The sequence below is a fragment of the Oryctolagus cuniculus genome, chromosome 5 (genome assembly GCF_964237555.1).
Source record: "Oryctolagus cuniculus chromosome 5, mOryCun1.1, whole genome shotgun sequence".
NCBI classification, from domain to species: domain Eukaryota; kingdom Metazoa; phylum Chordata; class Mammalia; order Lagomorpha; family Leporidae; genus Oryctolagus; species Oryctolagus cuniculus.
In genome coordinates, this window is record NC_091436.1 from 21,593,258 (window position 1) to 21,614,914 (window position 21,657).

A 21,657-nucleotide genomic window follows, 5' to 3' on the forward strand; every position below is an offset into this window, starting at 1 on the left:
ATCCAATCAACATCCACAGACTAACACCTTAGTGCCAACATGGCTTGTATCATAAAGCCCTTGGACCTAGAACTAGCCTTTCTATATGACTTCCCATTCATATATATATTTCCATGAAATATTTCCTCTGTAATTAAAAAAAAAACTAAAGTTAATTTTACTCCCTAATAAGTCTCCACCAATTCTGAATCCGAAATTTCAAATTTCTGCCAGTAGCATCTACTAAATTTGTAATCATTGTTGTCATGTTCATTTTTTAACTTGCATAAATGAAAAAAAACTGATTTTAACTACTTATCATCTTCCTTAATTTCCAAAGTTAACCCGCCTCTACAAAGCAAACCTTAATTTTAAAAAATATTTATTTATTTATTTTAAAGGCAGAGTTAAAAAGAGGAAGAGGCAGAGAGAGAGAGAGAGAGAGAGAGAGAGAGAGAGATTGATTTTCCATATGCTGGTTCACTCCCTAAATGGCCACAATTAAATCCAGGAGCCAGGAGCTTCTTCTGGGTCTCCCATGCAGGTGCAGGGGCCCAAGGACTTGGCCCATCTTCTACTACATTCCCAGGCCACACCAGACAGCTGGATCAGAAGTGGAGCAGCTGGGACTCTAACTGGCACCCATATGAGATGGCTGTGCTGCAGGCAGGAGCTTTAACCCACTGTGCCACAGAACCTGTAACTTTTATAGTAGATTTAGCACTTATGTGATGTACAAAAGTGAATATTATCTGTAACTGAAAATATAGGACAAGATATTTAACTGTAAAAATTAATTATTAAAAATGTTATCAGAATTTTATCTTGTGTGTTTTATATCAATATTAATATAATTCAATAAAACTAATTTTGGGTAGCAATATGTGATTTCATGAATAATTCAAAATTGGACTTCAATAGCTATCAACTTCCAATCTATGATTAGAAATAATATAATATATAATAAAAATTTCAAGTAGCAAAAATCAACTGTTTTACACAGACATTTGGATAACATTTGAGAGTATTGATAAAAATGTGCTTTTACCAATACCCTAGTTAAATGTTGCTCCTCTGTCATTTTACTCCACCCACCTGGAAAACCCCTCTTTGAATAAACTTGGCAGCTAAGTCATACTGGAGATAATCTTCCCCTAGCTCTGCAAACCTCACCACTTCTATTTTAAATCTTCACAAAACTTTGCATCTTCCACCTCCACCTCACTCTGCTCAAAGCTAGGCTGCCTATAAATAGAAAACAGAAGCCTCCTGTCATAAACCCTCAACTTCTTCCTCCCAAATCTGTTCACCCACCAACATCTCTACCCACTCCCCTATGAACTGTGCTCCCCTACTAGAATGGAGGAGGCGTTGTGCCTTCTGGGTTGGACTGATCCCTCCGGATGGGCCGGAAATCCTGCTCTTCTCCCCTTCTCAGGAAATGCATACTGCTCTTGCTGTCATCCCAATCATCACTAAAACACTAAACTCTTCCTCATTAAATTATAGTCTGTGCCCCATACTATTCCCTTTTAGCTTCCACTTGTGTAGCTCTCCTGTTCTTCAAGTCCAAACTTCTCAGAGTTGGCCATACTTTATTTTACTTTCATTTTAATTTTAATCTTCTTTGTGATGTGTGTTACAGCCACCAATCTTCAGCACCCAGTGACCTCCATAGCACAGTCTGATGGAGATATTTAAGTTACCACAGGTCATACGTGACCCAGGCAATCTCTGATTCTTGTAACAATTTTTTCCTTTGACTTCACTGCTAATTTTCTCTACTTTTGTTTCCCTTGTTTTTCTGGTTACTTCTTCACAGCACATAATTTTGTACTTAACTCTCAGATGTTTAGCTTCTTCCAAGCTCAGTATCAACCTCCCCAGCCATCTCATTTTATGCTTTCTGCTCAGGAAATATCATGAATGGTTTTATTTAGCATGCATTTGCCAATGACTTCCAAATACATATCACCAGTCTCTGACTTAATATAAAAAAATTCATTGAGTTGTCTTATAAATGACCAAATCCAGTATATTCACAATATTTTTTCTCTCTCTTAATACCTACCACTGTCTATCTCCTTTGCAACTCAGAATTCTACAATACGTCTTTGCTAAGTCTTGCCAGTTTTTATTCCTTAGCTATCTCTCAAATCATTCACTTACCTGCATCTCCAATATGGCTACACTATTCCCACATTCCCAAGTCCTGTCATCTTAAATAAACTGAGCTTACATGACTAAAATGCTTTTTTTATATCCACTCACATCACTGACCCACTCCCCCTCCCTAAAGTTTTTCCTTTTCAGTGATGCCAGTGTGACCTTTTACAAATCAGTTAATCTACTCTATGGACTAAATGGACCTAATTGATATCTACAGAACATTTCTTCCTACAGCTGTAGATTACAACTTCATTTCATCAATGCAGGGAATTTTCTTTAGGTTGGACAATATGCTAGATGATAAATCAAGTCTCACCAATTTGAAAAATATTAAAATCACACCATATATTTTTTTCTGAATACAATGAATGAAACTGGAAATATAAACTTATGAAAATCTAAAAAATTTGCTAATGCATGGAGATTGAACAACATGCTCCTAAATGAATGGTGGCCATGGAAGAAATTAGAAGGGAAATTAAAAAAAATCTTAAAAATGAATGAAGATGACAACACAACATATCAAAGCTTATGGGATATAGCAAAAGCAGTGTTAAGAGGTAGGTTTATAGCAATTAGTACCTACATCAATTAATTGGGAAAGCATCAAATAATTGTTCTAACAATGCATCTCAAGGACCTAGAAAATCAAGAACCAGTCAAACCCAAAATGAGTAAGAGGAAACAAATAATAAAATTAGAAAATAAACAAACAAAATTGAAACAAAACAATGATACAAAAATCAGTGATATGAAGCGCTGGATTTTTGGAAGAATACAAAAAATTGAGGCACCACTGGCCCACCTAACAAAACACAGGGGGAAGGGGTTGGGAGACCTAAATCAACAAAATCTGATGAAAAAGGAGATGTTACAATGGATACCATAGAAATAAAAGGAATAATCAGGAATCACTATAAACAGTTATATGCCAACAAACTAGAAAATAGAGAAAAAGTGAATAGATTTTTGGCCACATGCCATCTATAAAAATTAAGTCACAAGATATAGAAAACTTAAATAGACCAATAAACAAGATGGAGATTGAATCAGCAATAAAGATCCTCCCAATAAAGTCCAGGATGGCTTCTCTTCTGAATTCTGCCAGGCCTTTAAAGAAAAACTCATTCCAGGGCCAGTGCTGTGGCCTAGTAGGCTAAGCCTCCACCAGTGATGCCAGCATCCCATATGGGTGCTGGTTCATGTCCTGGCTGCTCCTCTTCTGATTCAGCTCTCTTCTATGGCCTAAGATAGCAGTAGAAAATGGCCCAAATGCTTGGGCACCTGCACCTGTGTGGAAGACCTGGAAGAAGCTCCTGGCTCCTGACTTTAGATTGACTTAGTTTGGACTGTTGAGGCCAGTTGGGGAGTGAACCTATGAATGGAGGTCTTTCTCTCTCCCCACCCCTGCCCTGTAAATCTACCTCTCAAATAAATAAATAAAATCTTTTAAAAACTAATTTCAGTACTTCTCAAACTATTCAAAATATTTGAAAGGGTAAGAATCCTCCAAACTTGTTCTATGAGGTCAGCATCACCTTAATTCTAAAACCAGAAAAAGATACAACAAAGAAGGAAAACTATGGTGAACATAGACATAAAACCCTCAACAAAATACTAGTTCATTGAATTCAACAACATATCAGGAAGATAATTCATGTGGCCCAGGTGGGGTTTATCCTTGGTATGCAGGGATGTTTTAACATGTAAATAAATAACTATGATATATCACATTGACAAAATGAAGAATAAAACTATATGATTATCTCAATAGATGCAATGAAAGCATTTGGTAAAATACAACATCCTTTCTTGATAAAAGTCTTCAGCAAATTGGGCAGAGAAGCAACATTCCTCAACACAATCAAGGCAATATAAGACAACACCACAACCACCACCATATTGAATGGGAAAAAGTTGGAAGCATCTCCAATGGCATCCAAACTGGGATGACCACTTTCACTATTGCTATTCAGTATAGTTCTGGAAGTTGTAGCCAGAGACATTAGCCAAGAAAAATATATCAAAGTTATACAAATAGGAAATGAGGAAGTCAAATTATCCCAGTTTGCAGATGACACGATCCTATATCTGGATTCCAAAAGACTCCACTAATAGACTATTGGAATTCATAAGAGAGTTTGATGAAGTTGCAAAATATAAAATCAAGATACAAAAATCAATAACTCTTATATTCAGAAACAATGCCATGACTGAGAAAGAACTTGTAAGATCAATAACACACAAGCTATAAAAATCTAAATATTTGGAATAATGTTTAAGATTTATTTATTTATTTGAAAGGCAGGATTTATAGAGAGGAGAGACACAGAGAAAGGGATTTCCACCTGCTGGTTCACTCCTTAAGTGGCAAAATGGCTGGAGCAGGGCCAGTCAGAGCTTCTTCTGGGTCTCCCACAAGGGTGGTAGCAGTCCAAGTATTTGGGCCGTCTTCCACAGCTTTCCTAGCCACATTAGCAGTGACCTGGATTGGAAGTGGCACAGCAGCAATTTGAACCAACACCCATAGAGGAAGATGGCAATGTAGGTAGCATTTTTACCTATTACACCACAATGCCGCAAAAATTTAATCAAATATGTGAAAGATCTGTACAAAAAAAATTAAAAAACCTTTAAGAAAATAGCAGAAGAAGACACAAAAAATGGAAGAATCTTCCATGTTTGTTGATTGGAAGAAATAATATTATCAAAATATCCATACTACCCAAAGCAATTTACCGATTCAATGTGATCCCAACCAAAATACAAAGGCCATTCTTCTCCATTCTAAAAAAAAATGCTAAAATTCATATGGAATCACAAGGGACTCCAAATAGTAAAACAATCATAAAGAACAAAAATGATACCAGGCTTCAAGGCATAGTACAGAGCAGTTATAATCAAAACAGCCTGGTACTGGCACAAAAATGGACATGTAGACCAAAGGAACAGAAGAGAAATCACAGGAATTAATCTACAAATCTACTACTAACCAATTTTTGTCAAACAAGCTAAAAATTAATATCTAGAAAAAGGAGTCTCTTCAACACATAGTGTTGGAAAAATTGGGTCTATGCAAGTAGACGTATGAAACAAGTCCCCCACCTAACACCTTACACAAAAATAAATTCATAATGGTTCAAGAATATAAATCTATGACCCAATACCATCAAATTACTAGAAGAAACCATCAGGGAAACTTTGCGACAAAATGGCATAGGAAAAGACATCTTGAAAAAGACCCCAGAAGCACAGACAATAAAAGGAGAAAAAACTTCTGCATTGCAAAGGAAACACTCGATAAAGTGAAGAGGCAACCAACAGAATGGGAGAAGATATTTTCAAATTATGTAACTAATAAGGGATTAGAATCCAAGTTCTATAGAACTCAAGAAACTCAACAATAACAAAACAATCCAGTTAAGAAATGGGGCAAAGGATATGAACAGGCATTTTTCAAAGGATGAAGTACAGATGACCAACAGACATAGGAAAAGATGCTCATGATCACAAGTCATCAAGGAAATGCAAATAAAAACCACAATGATGTTTTACTCCACCCCAGTTATATTAGCTATCACACAAAAATTAAAAAAAAAATAATTAATTAAATTCTGGGGAGGATGTGAGGAAAAAAGTAACTTAATATGAACTAGTTTTCATTATGGAAGATAGTATGGAGATTTCTCAGGAATCTGAATATAAATCTACCACATGACCCAGCCATCCCACTCCTGGGAATTTACCTAATCAAAATGAAATCAGCATATGAAATAATTATTTGTACCCCTATGTTTCTTGCACCTCAATTCACAAAAGCTAAGATATGAAATCAACCCAGATGTCCATCAATTGATGACTGGATAAATAAAATATGATATGTATCTATGGAATACTTCTCAGCCATAAAAAAGAATGAAATCCTATCTTTTGTAACAAAATGGATGCAATTGGAACCATTATGCTATGTGAAATAAGTGCATCCCAAAAAGACAAATATCATGTTTTCTCTGACCTGTAGTGGTTAATATAGGAAACAAAATAATGAATAGGAACAACAGAAAAATTAAAAAAAAATTCTTAAAAATGCCTGTGTGTATTAATACTGCTGCAATATTGTTTTTAAAATGTTGTTTTATACTTTTCTCAAACCAATGGTCAAGAAGGTTATACTGCCATAATTTTAACTATTTCTGATTACTTTAAAATTTAATGTGCATGGATGAGATGGTAACCTTTCTATTCAACTATTGTTTATAGCCTTTGCCTATATTACCACAAAGTAGGGCCTTTTTGCTTTTTACTTGTTAAACTTATTTGATGAAGCGTTAAGCCTTTTATTATAATGTTAATTTAAAATATGCTATCTCAAAAACAAAAGAAGGAAGGATGAAAGAAATGTAGAAGGGAAGAAAGGAGAGAGAAAGGAATGGAGCGGGAAGCAGGAAGGGGATATCAGTACAGTCTTAAAATTGCATTTATGAGCTATGTTGTATCTTAAAACCAATTAAAAATAAAAAATTCCAAAAAAGAAAAAAAATAAGATCTTGATTCTACATTAAAATTTTATTAGCTATCCATAGCTCTTACAATAAAGATTGATAATCTTAGCACGGCCTAGAAGATTTTATCTGTTCACTTTCCTGCCTACTTTTCCAGACTCGCCTCAAGTCACTTGATCCTTTCACTTCCTGTGCTTCAGCAAAGGATATCATCTGCTATTGCCAATGCTTCCTCATCCCTCTGATTGTCTCATAATTTTTATCTCTAGTATTTCTTCTGCTTCTTGTGTTCCGTCCACAGTCCCCATCTTCTTATAGGTAATTCCATCTCAAAATTTCAATTCAACTTTCCCAAGGGAATTCTTCCTCCCTAGACTGGAGCATATTCCCCATATGAACTGCCACAGCTTCCTGAATTCCCTTCAAAGCCTATATTTTAGTATATGGTTACATGTTATTGTTAACATTAGTATCCTTATCACCAGCCTATAAGCTCCAGGAGGTGAGTTCCATAGTTGATTTTGTTTAGCAAGGTATCACCGGTATGTGGAGGACTATTTGGCTTTTAATCAATAAGTAGTATATTTGAATGAAAGAATAGATGGACGGATACATTTTAACTTGTGAGACATGAGAAAGGGCTCCTAGGAGGAAATTAATTTATCAAATACTGAGGGAAAGAAATTTAGTAAAGCTTCTTTGCTTTCTTTCTTAAACTGTTATACATTATAAAATTGCAGGAGAAGCCTTTGTAGACAAATATGTTGCAGTCTTTCATAATGCTATATTTTGTAGATAATCTGAAGGATTTATTTCTGTGCAGTATACTATGTTGAATACTGATAGTCAAGATCTTGATAAGGAATAATTCTAATAAAAATATACTGTAAAACATTGTAGATCCTATCAAAATGCAGAAAAACAGTTCTCTCTAGTAGTTTATTTTCACTTTAATATACAATCACATATATACATAGTTATGAGAGTTTAGAAAATAAAAAAATTCAACATATTTCTCAGTTTAAAAAGAATAATTTTATACTTTGTAAAATGACTTAAAATTACTTTTTCATCAGATTTTAAATTCTACCTTACAACAAATTATTGGCAATTCATAATCTGTGGTCATGTCACATTTCTTGAAAAAAAAAAAAAAGACTAACTGTTTTCCTTTGTTGTTTAATACATTCCATCTACATGTGAATATGAGAAGGATGCATTTATAGAAACCAAGAATTTGTTCCTTCCTATATTAATAATATATTAATTTTGTATCATCACAGTAGAGAATGAACCTTGATTTAAAATAAAGCAATATATGGAACCATAATTAAATATAGTAAGCATCATTATAAGTTCTAAAATCCTAGAAAGATCTTAATTACATGGCAGCTTTCATAATTCAGAATGGTAACAACAAGCAAGAATTCGGTTTAACAGTGATTGTAAGTCACTTATAGGCAATGCCCACATTGAGTAACGTTTTGATGTAAAATGCTTACCCTTTGGAAGTTTGTCACTTTTATCAGGGAGTTTTAGTGTTGTTGTGGAAGCTTCGGGTTTGAATTCCTTTGATTCTTTCAGTTCCTTCCCATCTTTCAGTTCTTTTCCATCCTTCCCCTCCTTCCCGGGTTCTTTCAGTTTGGTATCTATCACCGCTATCTTGCTTTCCGAGGTGGGCTCATCTGTCATCTTATACTCGGGCAATATTTCTTTCAAGAGCTCCCAAACTTTGTCTGTATATTTTGGGCTTAGAGAAAAGGCATCAACATTAATTTTGAAATGATGTATTTTTGATTACTTCAAATCAGAAATTACTGACAGAAAAATCAAATTGCTAGTTCTTAAGACAAATTTCAATCATGACTATAATTTTTAGATAAAAAGATAAGCATATATTCCTTTATTCAACACATTTTTACTCAGTGCCTACTGTATTCTGGGCTTTGCTAAATGATACAAAAGACCAAAATCTTTATCTCAAGGATTATTCAGTGTGGCAGAGGACCCAGGAGTGTTAACAAGCAAGGCAGAGAAAAAAAAAAAAAAAAAAAAAAAAAAACAGGTTTTTGAGCATCTGTAATGTGGCAGGCACTTTCCATGAATTTGCATTTATGCAAAAAGTCTTCTCTTATTTGGCTTCTCTGTGTAATGTGACAGCCTCTCCTCCTTCAACTCTTCCCTGAAACTTCCGTAACATGAACCTTTCCTGGTTTTATTTCTACTACTATAGTGATTACTCCTTTGAAAACTTTTTTGTGCTCAATGTAGACAATTGAGGGACACTTTCCAAGAGTTCCCTGCTTTTTGGTCTTGTCACTGTACATCCTGCTTTGTCAGTGGGTCAACACAATTGTCTTTTGAGTTCACCTATACATGGATGTAATCCCCAACTCATTAGCTGCAGCTCAGGCCTTATTCTTGATATTCAGACCTAGGTATTTAATCATGTAATAGACATCTGTCCAAAATTAAGCCCAACAATGAATAGATAAATAAAGAAAAATGTCTGGCTACCACTTTCTGCTTAACACTCAAGACAGAAAACTGAGAATGGCTAAGTGTCCCGATCTTTGCCTTGACTCTATATCCATTTACTGCAGGAGACCATATTTTCTCCATTCCTTACAACATGACTCTGCAAAAGTCCTCAGAACATCCTTCTGCCATAGTGTCACTGCCAGACTGAGTTCTGCCATTTGCTGTACCACTGTGTAGTCTTCCAAAATCACCAATCTAATAAGTTCATCCTCCTGTCTAAGATAAATCAAGGGCCCTATGAGGTTTGTATGAAAATTACTTAGTGTGGCATGAAAGGCTTTTGATTCAGTGGCTCCTGTTTAGCTCTCTACTCCCATATCCATTTCTTCTTTTGGAACTTAATTGCACATAACCCAGTCATGTAGAATCAGTAGCATTTTTAGGACTGCATGTCATTCTCTTCTGTTTCCTTCCTATACTTTTTCCTCTGAGTTGGCTTCTGCACCTCAATCAGCTGAATCAATTTCAACTAATCCTTTCTTATCAGTTCCAGTATTACTTTTGGGTGGGAGGCATTAATCTGTAACTTTCTTCACTGTTATCCCAAAAAATCTTTTACACACTTTTACTATAGTCTTTAAAATTATATTTTAAAATCCATTCAACACACATTTACAGAGCATACATACTGTGGCCGTCATTCAGTATCATTGCTTTAAGCACTTAAGGCATAGCACTGGACAAGACAAAAAGGATATCTAGTCTCAGGGACCCTAATATCCAGTGGATGGATGCAACCAAGAAAGATACAGTGTGGAGGAAGGGGAGATAGATAGAGAAGAGAGAGATCTAGAGATCTAGAGATCTAGAGATCGAGAGATCTAGAGATCTAGAGAGAGAGAGAGAGAGGGAGAGGGAGAGGGAGAGGGAGAGGGAGAGAGTGAGTTGTAGAGGGAAATAATAGACAGTGATAACTTCCGCAATGGAAATGAAATAATGGAGTGTGGAATATGGCATAACTTGGGAAAGGAATGATTTAGCTGGGATGATCAAGAAGGCTTGTATGAGGAGCTGAGATTCAGGCTGAGACCTAAATGGTTTGATAAACTCAGCAAAGTGACTATCTGATGGGAGAGTGTCCCAGGCTGAAAAGGGGAAAGCTTATGTAAATATCCTAAGGGAGTTGTGTATATTTAAGCAACAGAAAGAAGAACCTGGTGGCCAGTGGATAGTTTTCAAATTGGAAATGAGGTCAAGGAAGACGTTAGAGAATGAGCATGAGTCAGTGCAGATCTCTGAAGACCTGGGTATAGATTTTCAAAATTTCATTCAAGTGCAATGGTTAGCCACAGAAAACTTGAAAGCAAGGAAAGCAATATGATCTGTTACACTTTATTTTTAACATTTTATGTACTTACTTGAAAGCAGAGAGACAGAGAGAGAGACAGAGGAAGGGAGAAAATATCCATGTGCCAATTCACTCTCAAGATGCCCACCACAGCTAGCCAGGACAGGACAGGATGAAGCCAGAGCCACAAACTCAATACAGGACTACCAAATTGGTGACAGAAACCCAAGTAACTGAGTCATCACTTGTTGTCTCTCCAGGTGCACAGTAGCAGGAAGCTGCATCAGAAGCAGAGCCAGGCCTTGAAACAAGGCACTCTGATATGGGATATGGAAGTCACCAAATGATATCTAAACAGCTGCACTAGCTGTTCCTCTCTAATGCATATTTTAGAAAGTTATCCTGATTATCATGTAGAAAATTATTTAAAAGACAGTAAAAATACCCAGATGGACTATTGGTCAGGTGAGCAGTGATAGTGAGTTGATCTAGAATGGTGATAACACTGACATAGATAAACAAATATATTCAGAATAAGTGGAGGGTGTACTGATAACTGAGCTTAGTGAGACAGTACATGACAAAAGTAGGGACACTGAGTGATAAATGATGACTCCCAGTTTTTTCTGTAGCTGTAATAACGAGGTGGATGGTGGTACAGGTACTGAGATGAGTCATTCTAGGAAAGATTTGGGCTTGGAAAGTTGAGAATGAAGAGTTCCTTTCTGAATATTTTGAGTTGGAGACACATTTCTGACATCAACATGGCTATGTAGTTTAGGCAGCTGGGTATAATTCTGAAGTTCAACAATGGTGACCAGATGTGTAGATAAAATATTGGCAGATACCTTGTCTTTAAAGTCATGAGACAGTAACCCTGTTACAAACCATCATTTAATGGTTGAGAAACTATCCATGAAGGCTGAAAAAGAACAGCAAATAAGATAAGAACCTAGAGAATGTGTTGTTGTGGAAGTCAAGTGAATCAAGTGTTGAAGAAGGACGGAGTTATCAAGTAGGTCAAATACTAGGATGTCAAGTACATAGGGCAAGAGAAAGGAGCACTGGATTTGACAAGGTTGAGGCCTTCAGGAAACTGTTTCACTGGTGTTGAAAGTAAAGATGAAGTTTCAGATGAAGAGACAAGGTGGTGTGAACCATTAGTGTAAATGGACCACTCATTCATTCATATTTGCTCTGAAGAAAAAAAAACAAGATGAACTGGTAGCTTGAAAACAATCACTGGTTTCCTTATACATTTGTGATACACTCAACTGCCTGAACTGTCTCTTACTAATTCTTGGATCTCCAGTATCTAGCAGAGAGTGGGCCTTTGGTATGTTTTATTTTTTTAAATTCTGTAATATCCCTACAACACAAATTTTTCAATATTATCTGATCTTAAGGAACCATAAATCTTATGTATTCACACAACTCCCAAATGATATAGTTAGGATTCAAATAGGACTTTCTGAGTCCATACCCATGTCGCTGCTTTTCCATCTACAATATAAAAAAGTTATGATATGAACAAGACGTTTGAAAATAATGAAGAATGAGAATATATACCTAAATGCAGAATTTGGCTTAAAGGTTGGGTGCAGAGTGCTATATTACAGGTTGACGGACCACACATCAGAGAAATATGCTGACAGAAAAGGCATCTCCCTATTTGACATTGTCTGACTTTTAATATCCACTAAGACATGGCATTGACTATGATTCTGTTATTAAAGATTTAGAAGAGATTCTGTTTTGATTTCAAAGGTAAGAGTTTACTAATTGTGGGAAAATAAGAGGCAAGGTCAACAGTTACAAATTATAATTTGTAAGAATTGTCTCCCTATGACGCTCATGTGGGAGAGCAGAAGGTAAGGAGATGTCTGTTGAAGTTACCTGGAGACATATCTTCACCTTAACTGATGTTCAGATTTAAAGAAATTGGTAAACACAAGTCTGAAGAATTACTCTCCTTTACCTCCACAAAACCATCGAAATGCCTGGCTGATTTTTCTATACACTCTAATTCTTCTTAGTAATAGGAATATTGCACTCTTGAGCATACCAAGAGCTTCTGTTGATATTGTTCTCCTGACTCCAATGCCTGTGTACTTCCTTTACAGCAAACCAAACACAGTCAAAATGAACAATGCAAATCAAGTCAGCTTTATCCATGAATTGATAATGGTGGTGGCTTCAATTTTTCAACTTAAACATTTCTGATCACTTACATACTATTTCATCATTTTTTATTTAAAATTAATTATGGGTAAACATGAGTTAACTTTTAAATTTAACAGTGTAGTGATAATTTAAAATGATTCTAATGATGTGGCAGAAGAATCATGAAAAATTTTACAAATCATGACATATCAGTTTAAATTATGAATCTTTTATATTCTAGACAATCTGGATAAGGCTCACTTATTCTTTTTTATGTCTTGCCCTTATTTTCAAATTTCAACTATCATAAATATTTCTAAGTATTATTAAATAATTTAGTAAACTAATCAGAGATGGTAGGGAAACTTTCAGAAGTTATGTCTCTACCATACACTAACTTAGCTATCTTTTCTGACACTCTTACCCACTTAATCTTCAAAACAATGCAGTGTAGATTAAATTCTCCCTCATTTTGTAGATGAGAAAACTGCAGTTAGAGATGTTACAATATTTACAAAATTCATAAAGCTTGAATTTGAAAATAACCAAGTCCAGCTCTACACTTCTTGATTTTAAAGATTTGTTCATTTATTATTCATTTATTTGAAAGGAAAAGTTAGAGAGAGATGGAGAGTGAGAGAAAGAGATCTAGCCCTATACTTCTGACTCCAAAGCACAAGTGTTTTCCCTTTGTTGCTTTTGTAGACATGTCATAAGCAACTATAAATTCATGCACATTGATTGAACTGCTAAGATCCCTCTATTTCTAAATTATAACTTATTAAAAACGGTCTTATAATTATGAAAGCATGAGCATGTTCCAACTTTTATGTATAGTTTTACTATATGACTCCAGCAAAAGAAAACTCACAAATTTTAAATTACTGATTTTCTGCTTGTTAATTTTTCTGTTCTCTTTTTTTTTTTTTTCTGTTCTCTGACTTTTGATGATTTCACATCTCTGATATTGCTTCTGACTACCGCACATGGAAAATTAATGTGCAATTATAAACATTCCATCAACTCTAATGATAAAAATGTAGAGAAGTTCATACTTAAAAAAAAAATCCTATTATCTCTCTGACTTTCTCATTAACATGCCTACACTATACAGGCAGTCTCTTAGATATCAGAAAAGGGTGTCATCATGCCCTTTCCTTAAGATACAAAGGCAAGATCCTTTCTCCTGTAGATAAGTTGTCCTCTGAGAAAGGTAACTACCCTTCAATATTTTCCCTGCAAATATTTCTATTTTAACCAAACAGCAGCTAGTCTATCTTGCTGAAAATATGAGTTTGATGGTGGATTCGAAATTACTAGGGTCTATCTTCAATCTCCTATAAAATCTACCTACCGTGGCAAACTGTAACTTCCTACTATTACTCAAAGATCGGAGATGATCCAAGCTTGTAACTTTACTTGAGGTTTGATCCATCTTGTAAAAAGCAGAATCTGAATGGATGCTACATTCAGATCTATTGTCATATTATTTAATATGTACCTTAACCTAACTGGTGTTCAACAATAAATGGTAATAAGATCAAACTGTCTACAACCTTCATGTATTAAAAAATTGTAAAATTTTATGTATTCTCTCCATTAAATCGTCTCTTTTTTTTTCTTACCTAGCAAGAACTATTTTTGGACATAAATAAATCATTATATGTCTAGAATCAGACTAGCAAGACAAATTTGCACAGCTTTTGGGGGATTTGAGCCTCTTTGAGCATCAGTTTCCTCATTTAAAATGATTTAGATCTGAATGATGGAGGTGTATGGATGCTTAAACAAGTTATCCCTTTTAGGACTGTGGTTTTAGTTAGAAATAATATATTAAAATACCTAGTGCATAATAGGTGTCTTATTAGGATTAGTTATTTCCTAACATGGGTGGCTACTTAAAAGCTACTTTTTGTTTTTTTCTGTATTAAAATAAGCATAATAGCTGTATAATTCTTAAGGGAAATCTGTAAATATTTTATCATAATAAATATTAACACTGTTTTCATATTTGTGAAATAGATAATTAAGTATTAAATTCCTAGTATATGAAGGATTGTTGAATGGAAAGCAATAAGGAAGAAAGAGATGCAGGGAAGCCATCTACCTTCTTCTCTTTTTCCCAAAAGCAGGCCATACATTTACAAAAAAACAAAGTCCTTCTGCCTACTCCCCCCTTGCCAGTGAGAACAAAGGTGCACTGTATCAGAGGACTTTGGACCATTATCTGCCCCAAGGTGGTGCTAGAGGAGTCTACATTAACACACTTTAAGAGCTAGACTTTATCTGACCTTGATTTCCCATCCCACAAGTTGCTACCTGTACAGATGCAAACTCCTCTTCCAGTTGTCTTGTCATATCTCTAAAAATTCACTGTGCTTCCTTGAAATTGCTGTATAGAATTTAGATGCCATTTCTCTCAGAGCTATTCATTCTCTGGATATTTCCCACATAAAATATACATGGTAATCAACTTCTGTTTGTTTTTCTCTCTTTAATCTACCTTTGTTATAGGGGTCAGTTCCAGCCAAAAACCTATGGGAATTGTTCTTCCCTAGGCATAAGGAAACAGAATTTATCCTAAAATCCTCAAGGAATTTACCTCATTCCATAAAATGTTGTTCTCCCAAACTGTTTGTAAAACATGACTTTCTTGACATTTTCTTAAAGACTAAGAATTGTTTTAAAGAACTCTTGGGAAGAAAGAAAAAATAGATATGAGCAACTTAATTATCAAACCTACTGAACAGAAATGACTTCTGGCAACCACCCTGTGAGCGCATGAAAAACTGTGAATTCTCCCAGTTCTCTTCTCTCAGCTACATGGATACTAAAAAAAGAAAATACATAAGGATACCATTACCAACATTTAAAAACATAGAGATACATATAAGGAATATGAATTACAAATAAATAGTAGTATAATAGTAAATGTCAAGGTCACACTTATTTATCTCATAGAATAAGAAAATAGCATCTCAATGACCATAAAATTTTGTTGTTAAAACAGTTGAATAGCTTTGCTGATAAAATTTCATGTATGTTTAAAAGACAAGCTTATAAGCTTTATTTAAAAAAGCTCTAAAGTTAATATTAATGTAATATACATAAAACATCTTACTATGTTATGAAGCATGTAAATAGTACATAGCCCATTTTATATATTCAATACATGATGATGTGTTTTTTTAAAACAAAAATGTCTTTTGTCTTTCCAATTTTAGTAATGATTTTAAGATGCTTATAGTGCTGTGTAGTTTCATCCATGGCAGGTCAAGATGGGCATCAGAAATTCTCACTGAAATTCTTAGATAATTGCTTAGAAACTAGAAACATTTATTCTATCCAATACAATACAGTGGCCTTGCCATCTAAATATCATGCTAAATGAGGTTGTGATTAATCAAATACTGTTATTCTCATCTGGTGATTTTATTGGCTTTTTTTCTGAAGTGGTTAGTATATTTACAGTTATATGCAGAAATGCCATAACTCTTCTTACTTTGGAGATACAGCTTCAATTCAATGGTGGTGCTGACCAGTACACATGCTTTTCACTTCAGCAAAGGACAGTATTCTCTTAGCCACATACACTATTGTTTATAAGTGGCATTGGTTTGTTGCTTATGGATTATGTACTTCTACATACCTCAAAAATAAATATCTATTGGAATAGTTTGTGATCTAAGCTAAAGTGCTGTTTGTGTAATAACATTTATGAAACGATCTTGCAAACTCATAGAAATATAGCCCTTACTTTCTGTATCTCATCCTGATATCAAAATAAATACTATGCATTAACATTTCAAATACAGACAACTAAACCTTGTATGAAAATAATCAGTCTATCTTATAAAATCTGAGAAGAACCTACAGAAAATATGAACTATACCGTGGAAGACAGATTTCCACTAGAAATATTACACTTAGCAATGTCCTTTTTTTCTAAGCTGAAATTTTTTTCAAAATAACAATAAATCTATGACTCATGTTACAATTCTACTGAACTTTAGCTTTCAGAAAGAGAAAATTTCCCTTCTAATTCTCTGGGTCATGTAGCAGTGTTTCTCTGGTATTGTGGTTCAAACTCTCAGAACGGAAATTAGGCCCAAGAATTAGAAGCATTTTTGTCCCCAAATACACAGTTACCATCAAGATGAATCCTTAGTCGTATTCAGCTACCTGGAAAGATCTGGGTTGAAAAGTTATTGACAGTATGATCTGAAAGCCAGGTGAAACAAATTTTCCATTGAAAAGTCAGCACTAATAAGAGAAAAGAAAGATGAGGAAGATGGCAGTAGGAGTGGCTGTTTTTGTTTCGTAGCCTTGCAAGAAACAAAGGAAGCTGAGCCAAAAGAAAATCCACACAAAGCAGAACTGGCTTCTGCCTTACATTGCTCTGCTTCTAGCCGAGGAGAGAGGGGGCTGAGCTTCCAGCCAAATGGCCGACATCATCTCTTACAGCACGGGGGTGTGTTCTGTTGAAGGCTGAGTTGTTATGACACATTGCAGGGGAGTATGAGTTCCAAGCCTGTGCAGTGTACAGGAGAATTCTCCCACTGAGCAATGATAGAGAGTTACCTGCATTTTCAACTCAAACCATTCTGCATATTTTGCGTTTTGTGTGGGAAACTGAACTGCTAGGAGCAGAATGCCTTTACTATCTATCTTTGGAAGCAGAATCTCAGAGAACATAACATAGAAGACATGTCTCATGTATGTTGGGTATACATGTCATGTAGGAATAGAAGACAGAAGTAGGATTTGCAAGAATATTGAAGGATATATATTTACAGTTTCATCATGAATGTATCAAAAGTGAACACAGTTACTGAAAGCATGAAAAGTACATGGATATCATTCAGCAGAGTTTAGATTATTAAGGGTAGAGAGTTATTGCTTCATATATAGATCTTAAAACTTTAATTGGATCTTAGTCTAGGTCATTCAGCATTTAGTTGAACCAATGTTTTCCTCTTCAAAACAATGTCTTTCTCTTATTAAGCTGAAACATTATTTCTTATGATTCACTTTTCATTCACAATAAGTCAGCCTTAAGAGCAGAAAAATTGGTGAGTATACTTTTCTTGGGGAAATTTTGTCTTCTTGTTGACTAACCTATTATTTCATCAGTGACTTTATACATTTATATTAGAACGTTTACATTGTTTTAAACAACCTTATTATTTTATTTATTTTTAAATACAGCTATATGACATGGATATATAATGGTTGTTTGCCCTTCTTGCTTTTATATAAATAAGAGATAATTTTTCACTACTTACTCAACATTTGCAAGCTTAATAAGAGCTTTAGACAAAAGCATTGGCCAGAGTTCAAATTCATAGGTTGTAGCTGGAAGCAATAGATTGTTGTCTTCGTCAAAAGGCAGAAAATCATCGATAGTTATCTTCCTCCAGCAACCCTAAAATTAAGAATGATTGAATGGTGTTTTGTCTAATGTAATTATAACATTATATATATTATATCTACATTGATACCATCCTTATCAGAACTTGTAGCACATTCATAAGTGTCCCATTCTACACAAGGCAGTAAATTAAAATGTTTCAAATGGAAGCATCAAAGCATTATACAAGCAGGATAAGCTTGACCATAATTAGATAACTCTATATAGTCATAATACAAATTCTGCAAATATAACTAAGAATTAACATATATTCTAATATGTGTTCACCTACATTACACTTCCACTTCCCTTGTTACTGTTATTCCCAATTAAATATCTAATTTTTACCATGAATTGAATTAATCTTATTTAATAAAATCATTATATGTTTACTTGTATGCATATTATTTTATAATTCAAAGCATAAAATATATTATTACATTTATGATTATGAATTCAAATAAAAATTTTTCCTTTAGTTATACTTTCTAAGCATCATTATAAATTCATTCCTTTGTTCATAAATATTTTCAGCAAAAGTATCAAGCATTGTGAGCCCCAAGATCTGCATAACACACAGCCTATACCACTGACTTAACTCACAGTGTAGTGGGGGAGTAGCACATATTCAAACAATATGAAAAACCATATCCTCAAAGTACTCTCAAAGGAAAGCAGGACTATTTCCCTAGGGGGGTAGGCTCTAAGAAGATAACATTTGACTTGCAGATTCAAGGAACAGCAAAATTTCCCCAAATAAACAGGGGCAATAAGATGAAAACTGGTTTCTTTATATGAAACTTACAGCTCTTAACTTTATATGATTTTACATAGTGGTCTTAGGTCCTCTTTTTTCTTCCTTAATTGATGATGGAAAGCAAGATAGACTTAAAGACACAGCTTGCCAGCACCCCTCACCACCACTTCTAACTTCAAATGACATGACCAAGAATTCACAGAGAAATAAGGCCTATCTAGAAGGACAATGCCTGGCTGACTCTACGAATCTGAGATATCTAGAAAAAGCAAATTTCCAGAGAGAGAAAGAGGTTACCACAGGCCTGGGGGAGAGAAGAATGGGGTAGTTGTTTAATGAGTACAGAAGAGGACATGCCTTGCCCTGGTGGCGTCTGTGGCAGGACTCTTATTTCTGCTCTCTTCCCTTGCAGTAATAAAGTAGAAGCTGACAGACCTTTATCAAGGGAATCACAAATAAGAGCAACAAATAATAGCACAGCAGAGCCATTCAATATGAATTTGGCATTTGAATCACAGCCCACAAAACTGAGCCAGGAATCTGGTCTAAAGAGCATGACCACCTGCTAGAATAGAAAATTAATTAGAGTCATAAAACTTAACATTAGGGACTGATGTTTGGCTCAGGGATAAAGGCACTGCTTGTGAAGCCTGCATCCTAGATGAAAGTGCTTGAGTTTAAATCCTGGCTCCACTTCTGATACCAGCTTCCTGCAAATACACACCATGGGAAGCAGCAGGTGATGTCCCAAGTTTTTAGGTCCCTGCCACCCACATGGAAAACTTGGACTAAGTTCTGGGCTCCTGGGTTAGGCTTGGCCCAATTCCAGCTGTTGTGCATGTTTGGGGATTGAATCTGTAGATAAAAGATTACATTTTGTCTCTCTGCCTTACAAATAGAAAGAAAAAATAGTGAATATTCAAAAATAAAACACAGGGGCCAGCACTGTGGCATAGCAGGTAAAGCCGCCACTTGCAGTGCCGGCATCACATATGGGCATCAGTTCAGGTCCCAGCTGCTCCACTTCCAATCTAGCTCTCTGCTAAAGCCTGGGAAAGCAGTGGAGGATGGCCCAAGTCCTTGGGCCCCTGCACCTGTGTGAGAGACCAGAAGAAGCTCTTGGCTCCTGGCTTCAGATCTGTGCAGCTCTGGCTGTTCCAGCCCTCTGGAGAGTGAACCAGTGGATGAAAGAACTCTATCTCCCGCTCCCCTTTCTCTCTCTGCTTCCGCCTCTCTGTAAATCTGCCTTTCAAATAAACAAATAAATCTTTAATACATAAATAAAGAAAAATAAAACATAACACACACTAAAAATGTCCTATACACTATCTAAATTTATTTATCATACTAAAACCCAAAATAACTTCAGTTTCAATGAGAAAATACAAGAAAAAAATCTAAACACCAAACAGAGGGATTGAAATTAGTAAACAAGAAATTTAAAACAAATGTCATAAAAATGCACCAACAAACAATGAAGAACATTTATGAAACAAATCACAAAAAATCTGGATAAAGACAAAGAAAGGTAAAAGAGGATGATTACAAATTTTGCACTTAAAATAAAAAAATTCAAACTTAATTAAACAAAACAATAGCAGAATGCAAATGACAGGGAAATTAATGAACTAGAAGTCAGATCAACAGAAAGTCTGATCAAGAGAGAACATAGATTAATAAATGATACAAGACTCAGGGACCTGTGTGGTCACATATCAACATCAACCTACAAATTCAAGGAACTCAGAATAAACAAAATGGGATAAACACCCCAAAATCCACAGCCAGAGTAAACAAATTCAAACTCCTGAAAATTCAAGACAAAAGAAAAAACAGCTTGAAAATTAGCAGCAAACAAAACAAAACAAAACAAAAACAAAAACAAAAAAGAAAGGAAGGAAGGAAGAGAGAAAGAAAAATGAAAACAGACATTTACCAAAAGAGGAAGAGCCCAGTTCTTGTTTTCTAAAAGTCCACAGAAGTCTGGAGGAAGGAGCACACCAGTATTCTGCAAAAGTGAAAATATTCTTTGGGAAAGAGGGTGACATGTAAACCCTCTCAGGAGAGAAAAGATATTTGTTATCAGGAAATTGGCTCAAAAAGAATGCTGATAGACAACTCCTTAGAAAAACTCAAATGAAAAGAAACAGCAGGAATGGAGAAAGAGAAAAGAAAAAAGTAGCTATGTCACTACATATGATGGTGTATTCTTCTCTGGAGCTTTTAATAATGTATTTGAATGCAAAAGCAAAATTTATGAAGAGGCTTTCACCATCTACACAGGGAATATTTTTGAAAAACTGTATCATAAAGGCATGTATGTGAAAATGACTAAGTGTCTGTGAAGTTTTTATATTCAAATTTACGTGATAAAGTCTTAATATTAGTGAATTATGACAATTTACACATTGTCTTTTAATCCCTAGCATGATCACTAGAAAAAAATACACAAAGAGAGCTACTAAAAATCAGCATAGATATATCAACAATGAACCCAAAGGAATGCCCAAGAAATGTGCAAGAGGACAGGAAAAGAGATAAATAATATAGTAAACATCAATTAGAACAAAAAGGAAGAAAGATAACAAAGAATAAGCAAATAATAAAATGGCAGACAAATTTCAGTTATATCAAATGAAAACAGCCTGTTCACACAAAATACAAAATAAAGTGGTAGAAATTCCCTCCTCAAACCCAGAAAAAAAAAATCCCAATTCCCAACAGAAAGAAAACCTAACAACCACCTATCACACGCCTATCAAAATAATTCATGTGGAATTATTTGTGTCTCAGCACTCCTCAGCTTGACAGTACTGCACATATAGATAAGACACTCCACAGATGAGAC

At 35.0% G+C, this 21,657-nt stretch overlaps 1 protein-coding gene across 4 annotated transcripts in view; it reads right to left on the bottom strand.

Moving 5' to 3' along the window:
- The window catches only part of ADGB (androglobin), a 215,760-nt gene that overhangs the window by 159,651 nt on the left and 34,452 nt on the right, over positions 1–21,657 (bottom strand). For all 4 annotated transcript variants that reach the window (XM_051855270.2, XM_051855271.2, XM_008263621.4 and 1 more), the window contains exons 6-8: positions 17,928–18,067; positions 15,386–15,472; positions 8,153–8,400 (exon numbers count right to left, since the gene is read on the bottom strand). In XM_051855270.2, coding sequence (XP_051711230.2) covers positions 8,153–8,400; positions 15,386–15,472; positions 17,928–18,067 — 475 coding nt within the window. The remainder of the gene's footprint in view (positions 1–8,152; positions 8,401–15,385; positions 15,473–17,927; positions 18,068–21,657) is intronic.